Source organism: Anoplophora glabripennis, unplaced genomic scaffold (genome assembly GCF_000390285.2).
Source record: "Anoplophora glabripennis isolate ALB-LARVAE unplaced genomic scaffold, Agla_2.0 scaffold132, whole genome shotgun sequence".
Lineage (NCBI taxonomy): Eukaryota > Metazoa > Arthropoda > Insecta > Coleoptera > Cerambycidae > Anoplophora > Anoplophora glabripennis.
The window spans coordinates 854,178-862,337 of NW_019416288.1; the positions used below are offsets into that span (position 1 = coordinate 854,178).

The 8,160-nt window shown below is 31.2% G+C and overlaps 1 protein-coding gene across 1 annotated transcript; it reads left to right on the top strand.

The window, feature by feature from the left end:
- Nucleotides 1-1,808: 1,808 nt before the first annotated feature.
- LOC111693200 lies at nucleotides 1,809-2,561 on the top strand. The gene is made up of 2 exons (XM_023457441.1): nucleotides 1,809-1,983; nucleotides 2,044-2,561. The coding sequence occupies exons 1-2, from the start codon at nucleotides 1,809-1,811 to the stop codon at nucleotides 2,559-2,561; spliced, it is 693 nt and encodes a 230-aa protein (XP_023313209.1).
- The last annotated feature ends 5,599 nt before the right edge of the window (nucleotides 2,562-8,160 follow it).

Sequence of the window (8,160 nt, forward strand, 5' to 3'; positions counted from 1 at the left end):
CAATATATAAAGTAGAAAATTATAAAATTTCAGTTCAAGTGATATTTATAAAAAATTACAAAAAGGTAACAGTAAAGAGAAAACTGTGATATTATTTATATTAATTGCGTAGTGTTCTTCATCTTTTAATAATGTTGTGTTTAATTTTGAAAGTTTGAAATTTATGGGGTATAGATATGTGTCATTTGTTAAAAAATACAGAAGATTAAAAATATATGTAGTAGTACCTACTGACGATACAATTTTGCATTCGAAAAACTTTTTTTGATTGCGTTGTTAAATAATATTTAACTCAAACTACTATCGCCGAAATCAATAAATAATTCTTTTTATAACAAGAAAATGTATCTAAAACATGTTTTAGTCTCATATTTTAAATTATCTGTAGGACATACTTGGTAAAAATACCATGCACTTCAGAAAGCTTTTTTCAAAAAAAAAAATGCGGATCAAAGGTATCAAACTAATTCAAGTCATTTTTAAAAATTTTCACAAAATTCTCATTAAATAATTATTTTAGGACAACTTTTATACTTGATTTAAGTTTGCTACTTGTAAGGTAAAGTAAAAAAGCTAAAATTAACGATGTATAGCTAACAAAAAAAAAAACAAAAAAAATTAAATTAATTTAAAATATAAAAAAAAACCGTTCAAGATGTAGCCTGAAAAAAAAACTGAAACCAACTCGATCTTTTTATTTATTCTATAACTGTTTTACTACTAAAAGTGGAGTAATAAGTTTGGTTCCAATATAGAAGTCGATTTGCTCTGTTGATTAAGAAAATTTCCATTTGCTTCCCACAGCAACAATGAACAAATTAAATAAATAATACGAATGTTTTTCACTTATAATAATGGAATATAATCAAATCAAATCAAATCAAATTATTTATTGGTGTCTATACATTAAAATGTTTACACAAGTCAAAGAAAGAAAAGCACGAAAGATACAACATATAAGCAACTACACTAAAGTTAAAAAAACACATTCAGATAAGTATAACGTAAATAGCATAAAAAATTGAATATTACGAACATACATTAAATATCTAAAAACTGGTCAGCAAGGAACTCATCAAAATTGTAAAACGCTTTTCTCTTAAGATATTTTCTAATTCTGTCCTTAAAACAGTCTGAATTTAGTGATCGAATCTCAGATGGAAATCTACAGGGTGTTTCATAATATATGCGCAGGACTTCAGGATGTGATAGCTCGTCCAAAAATTTGAAAAAAAGTTTGTATTAACTTACCCTCTAAAATGCACAATTTTCGAGATACAGGGTGTTGAAATTGTAAAAAAAAAAATTCGTTTTTTGCGAATATCTCCGGAACCGTTTATCGTACAGAAAACAGCTTTTGTAAGCATTTACTACTCATAATAAGCTATGTTCTGTGCGAGAAAAAATTTTTTTCAAAGTCATAATTGGTGAAGATTTTGAAGGGGAAGTGGGTGTTTTTCTCCCCAACTTCTACGCCACTGGAAAAAGTACGGTTTTGAGACGCCCATTTGAACCGCCAATGTTTTCTACACAAAAACTGTACTCTTGGTCATAAGCTCTTAAGTTGACCGTTTTCGAGAAAAATCTACTTTTATGTTGAAAAACATGGTCAATTTTTTTAAATAAAATTTTTATTTTACTAAATGTATTATAATTTTTTTTATCAAGTAGGCTTTAAATTTTAAAACAAAAGCTACCTCCTGTCAAAATAACAATTAGTTTGTACCTGCGAAAAGTCAATTTGTATTACAAAAGTAAAAATGAATTACACAAACGCTGAAATGTGCGAAATGCATTACCTTTACGGAATGGCGAACGGTAATTCGGCAGAAGCAAGGCGGTTGTATCAAGAAAGACATCGTGATCGCCAAGTACCACATCATAACTTGTTTCAACTCATTCACCAACGACTATGGGAAAATGTCATGTCTCAGTTTGGAGCCGAAGTTATGTTTACCGATGAAGCATCTTTCTCGAGAGATGGTATTTTCAATTTTCACAATAACCACATATGGGCTGAAGAAAATCCACATGAAATTGCAGAAGGCAATCATCAGCAACAATTTTCCGTGAATGTTTGGGCTGGCATCGTCGGTGATCATTTGATAGGCCCACATTTTTTACCGAACAGATTAAACGGTGCAGATTATCGACAATTTCTAGAAGAAGTACTGCCGGAACTGCTGGAAGATGTACCGCTTCAAGTAAGAGAAAACATGTACTTTATGCATGATGGAGCTCCGGCCCACTTTAGTTTGGTTGCTCGCCAATACTTGGACGACGAATACCAAGACCGTTGGATCGGTCGAGGAGGTCCCCACCCTTGGCCCCCGCGATCTCCCGAACTTAATTGTTTAGATTTTTTCTTTTGGGGCCATCTCAAAACCCTAGTCTACGCTACTCCAGTTGAAAATGTTGATCAATTAAGAGAACGCATTGTTGCATCTTGCGACATAATTCGGAACACTCCGGAAATTTTCTTGCGTGTTAGACAGTCAATGCGTCGAAGAATTGCTGCGTGCATTGAAGCTAACGGAGGACATTTCCAACATTTAATTTAACTGTGTACGATTTGTTTTTTTTAAATTTTGCAACTATGAAGTTAACGTTTGGTTTTGTTACTTGTTCTAACGATTAAATAAATTTTGTTTAATTAGTAAAAAAATTTTATTTCAAAAAATTGACCATGTTTTTCAACATAAAAGTAGATTTTTCTCGAAAACGGTCAACTTTAGAGCTTATGACCAAGAGTACAGTTTTTGTGTAGAAAACATTGGCGGTTCAAATGGGCGTCTCAAAACCGTACTTTTTCCAGTGGCGTAGAAGTTGGGGAGAAAAACACCCACTTCCCCTTCAAAATCTTCACCAATTATGACTTTGAAAAAAATTTTTTCTCGCACAGAACATAGCTTATTATGAGTAGTAAATGCTTACAAAAGCTGTTTTCTGTACGATAAACGGTTCCGGAGATATTCGCAAAAAACGAATTTTTTTTTACAATTTCAACACCCTGTATTTCGAAAATTGTGCATTTTAGAGGGTAAGTTAATACAAACTTTTTTTCAAATTTTTGGACGAGCTATCACATCCTGAAGTCCTGCGCATATATTATGAAACACCCTGTATTAAACAATTTAATGCAAAAATGTCATCTCTGGATTTCGTTAATCTATGATATTTAGCCTAATATTGTGTCGCTGTCTTGTATGATGAAAACGAAAATTTTCTTGTCGAACAAATCTATTCTGATAATTTTTTATATAAATGAGACATTCAAATATGTAAACTGACGGCATTGTAAGAATATTTGAAGTTTTTGCAGTTTGAAGTGCTCCCGACAATCATCTCTGTATTTTATTCCAGCCATAATTCTAATATATTTACGTTGTAAACCAAAAATTTTATCACTGTGAGGCGAATGACCCCAGTTCAAAATTGCATAAGTCATGGTGGAATGAAAAGTACTATAATATGCAGATATAAGTACAGGCTTAGATACTACACGATCCAAATTACGCAGTAGGAAAATATTCTTAGATAAACGTGCGGATAAATCATTGACATGTTTTTCCCAACTTAATTTGATATGGCGTAAAAAGCAAAGTTTGAGTTTTGTCACCATTTAAGTTCATTCTATTAGCAATAAATCAGTCCTTTATCAGCGGCAGTGTATCCACTGAATCATCTGTGAGATTAATTAAGTTATTATTTGACTTTAAAGCGGTAGTATCATCGGCAAATAAAATCAGTAGTTATATCACAATTTGGGAAATCATTGATATAGATAAGAAATAGAATAGGGCCCAATACTGAGCCTTGGGGAACTCCATGAACTATTTTTGTTAGGTGTGAAGAATAAGAATTATAAAAAACATACTGAGTTCTGTTCGGTAGATAAGACTCAATAAGGGACACGCATTTATCATCAAAATTGTAAAATTTTAGTTTATTTAAGAGAATTTTGTGGGACACACAGACAAATGCCTTAGTCAAATCGTAAAAATTTCCAGTGACAACATTGCTTAAAATAATGGTAGTCAACTGGTTAATAGCTAAAGTTGTTGACTTTTTGTTCCTAAAACCGTATTGACTAGAATGGAATAAATTATTGTTTTCAAAATACTCTGCAATTTGCATTTTTAAGGCAGTTTCGAAAACCTTTGCCAGAACGGGAACAAGAGATATTGGTCGGATCATCTTTCTCACCTTTCTTAAATGAACTGGTCCATTGTGATAATATAACGTTGAATTCATTATTTTATGTTGAGCCAACGTCATAAAAATCCAACATGATAGGTCTGGATAATTTTTCAAAGGGTGAAGCTTTATAACACTTATTGAATCTTACTTTATTTTAAGTACTAAAACATGTAGAATAAATAACAAAAGTCGAGTTATCAGTTTTTGAAACAGTTTTTACCCGGTAAATATAGAAGCAAGGCTTCTATCTAATTATAATCAATTCAATAGTGTCTTTTTCTTAGTGTACAATGTTTTTCTGGCATTATTATTGTATTTAACGGTGAAAACAACTTTATTCCGTTTACTCCGCATTATTGCCAAGAAGCCAGAAGTTGCCTCACCAAACCCATTTTAATTTAAATAGATCGCCAGTTCGCGACACTATCCCTCGTTCAAATACATACATTACGTCGCACGCTTGGAGAAAAAAATATATCTCTATAGATAACATAATTTTGAGCCGTCAAACGGCGCGTATCTAACTGAGCCCGTTCAAGCATCGTAGCCAACGGAACGATTATTCAGTTGATAACTGAAAAGTTGTCGAGCAGGAACCTTGTTACATTTTCACCCACATGATCTCTCGCAAACGAGATCTGCTTAGCTAATAATACGTAGCAGTCGCCTTCATTGTCTCTTTTTCGAATTAGCATTGGTGATTTTATAAGTATTTCGCGTGTTGGCCGTTCGCAGTTGAACGTGAAGGTGTCGTAAGATCCCAGATTACATATCACTCGCTGTATAGTGTTTTGTTGGTCGACTAAGCACAGCGCACTCGAAACTGATAGTAAAAGTAACCACGCCTTGCCACAGATCGACTGTCAATCCACTTTTATTTATTTATGAGGAGAATGCGGGTAATATGCGATTGCCGGCCACTGGCACAGTTCGAACGTGACATATTTTCGATGCTTAACGGATTGTGCCCTTTGTCGATTTTTATGGTATGCACTGTTCGAAATACAGCGTGTTACAGTGGTATTGCTACAAAGCCAGGTGATTTCTTCTAATAGAATATTTACAGATACAACTATTACGAGATCCCAACAGTGGCGTTGGAATTAGCAACAATTTAAAGGTTTAAAAAAGAGGTATTGGCTGTTTGAGAGGGATCCTTTCTTCACAGATTAGTTTTACAGATGTTAGTTTTGTTAGATCGAAACTAGATTATTATTAGTTTTAAGTCTTAAATTTAATAATTGTACTACCAGAGCTGGGAGTACTTTAATAAAAACTAAACAAATATTGTTTTAAATATAAAATAGTATATTGTATTTTATTAATTAAAATACTTTTGTTATAACCTCAAAAATATTTTGTATTACAAATACTTTAATACATTATTTTGTATTTTAAAAAAGTACTTAAAATCTTCTAAAAGTAATTTAAATACTGTTAATGAATATTTTCAATATATTTAATACTTAAAATACTATTTTAAATACCAAGTAATTTATATTTAAAATACTTTGTCAAATAAGTTTTTCGTTTTTAAAATACTTTCGTACTAGTATTTTGTAATTTGTAAATATATTTTAAAATTATTTTGCCCAACTGTTTTGTCTCAACATGTTAGAATTCACTGAAAAAAATGGGGTAAAACCACATAACTACGTATTTTTACAGAATTACTTACGTAATTTTTTTTCTTCCATAACATCTAGTGTAAATTGATTTTAAAATGTGTATATACATAATTTACGTAAATTTACATTGTAAAAATGTTAAGTACCATAATATATTACGCATATAATAAAATACAATATGTTTTTAAAAGAAATTTGTAAATATACCTATGAGAAATGTAATAAAATTAATTAAAATCTGGTAAATCATATAATATTTCATGTCAATTTTTCCCGCACATGCGTATGTATGGCGAAATGCTGCTATAATTTTTATCGTACTGTCGTTGTTACCTCCATTGTCGAATGTAATTTTATAGTGTCTGTTGTTTATTTGAACAAAGGCAAGTACTTGTAAGGATATGTATACAGGGTGATTCACAACTTATCCAAAAGTCAATATTGTAAAAAAAATTATAAAATCCTTATAGTTTCCGAGAAAAAAATTATTGAAGTTATAGTACATTCAACCACTACATAGCTGGACAACTGTAGTCTCTAGCGCCATTCGCAATACGCGTGGAGAGCCACGTGGCTTCAGCGACTCCGAATACTGAAATTAAATTTTGCAATCGTCGTTGCGATAGTATTTATCTGTTATCTGTGGTGTCTACAATAGTTTTTTAGTAGTTATTGTCAAAAATGGTTTGCGTGTATAGCAATTCGAAGTTGATGGATATCGTTTTAATTTATGGTGAAGCAAGACAACATTTGTGTTAGTTCGTAGAAACTGAGCAAGACAGACCCAAATGTGTTTACACGTTGGTGGATAAAATTTTGAACAATTGTTGTTGTAACATCGGATATGTCAAATGATTTTATTATTTAAAAACACAAATTAATTTTATTAATTAATAAAGGCTAAAGCAGCTGAATTTGCAGATTTAAAATAGGTGTTATAAAATTCTATTTACATATTTCTTTCCTTGCGAAAGTTTTTGTCCGTTTTTATCGCACCGCCATGCCGGTCGCATAGTGCGAGGTCAGGTTTTATAGTGGACCAGCTTCCAGTGCCGTGCAGAAGTGTATTTTTAAATCATTTTCGAACTGCCCTTTTTGATTTTTTCTTTACAAAACTGTATTTATAAGGGTCCCCTGTACATCCAGAATTTTTTTTTTTTGGATAAGTTCTGAATCACCCTATATATGTTCTATTCGCAAATTTAAATATTGTACAACCGAAAAATATAAAAACTATTAATAAATGTTTACATTGATATTGGAAAGGTGGGTAGCTTTCTTATTTGTTAACCTACCAAATGTTATATGTTACTGAAATCATATCATACTAAAATCATATAATGTTACTGAAGTTACAAATTATCTTTTATTTTAAGTAATGAACAACAGATATCCAAAAAATTTAAAACAACATTGGAACTAATCCAAAGATTCTTCTTCAAAAATTCGTCCCCATCAAAAACAAAAAATTTATCTGGATCAGAAAGAAAAGTCTTGAATTTCTTGAACCAATTTAAAGAAGAAGAAGTTTTGTTATGTAAATATTACGTAAATAATAATAAAACTGTTAAAATAGCAGAATATGTTTATGATTACAGTACTGACTATGTCCTTTTACAAGATATACAGTGTTATATTTTAAATAACACATAACTGATAATTAGAGCTGTCAGATCTGAGCCCGCGGGACATAGGCGTACGCATCATGTTAAGCATAATAAAATAAGTTAAGTAGAAAATAAGCAATAAATGAGTACAATTTATAATAATTTATTCGAAATGTATTCAAAGCATCGGCACGATAACAAAGGCAACAGTATACTAATGTGACGTGAACGTGAAAAGCATTCTGAGGCAGCGGTTGGCGTAAGTCTCGGTTGACCCACTTGGCACGCCATTTAGTAGTTTCTCTGACAGCCCTAGTGATAATATCATATTCCCATAAATGTAATGTACTAAAAACGCGTTATTAATAATGTAATATAATTTTACGTAAATTCACATAACTTAACGTTGGTTACAAATTACCAACATTATATTATGTAATTTTGCAGTGTACGTTTTTTCAGTATTCCCCACATTGAAGAAAAATCTTGTCTGAAACTAGGATGCTTTTCTGAAAATATCAGACATTTATTGTTTAGTACATCATTAATTATTATTCAATATTCCAAAATTGTCTTACGATGAGGATGCTCTGTAAAAGATATAGGTAAAATTACAGAAAATAATTTAAAAATTTACATAAATATGAAATTTATTACATGGAAATTTCAAATAGAAATATTCCACACAAAATATGGGAAATTTTAGATTGTACTTAAGAAAATTT

Coding starts and splice junctions, on each gene's coding strand:
- LOC111693200 (XM_023457441.1), top strand. CDS start 1,809: ATGGCGAACGGTAATTCGGCAGAAGCAAGGCGGTTGTATCAAGAAAGA. Junction 1,984..2,043: donor AGCATCTTTCTCGAGAGATG/GTATTTTCAATT, acceptor ATGAAATTGCAG/AAGGCAATCATCAGCAACAA.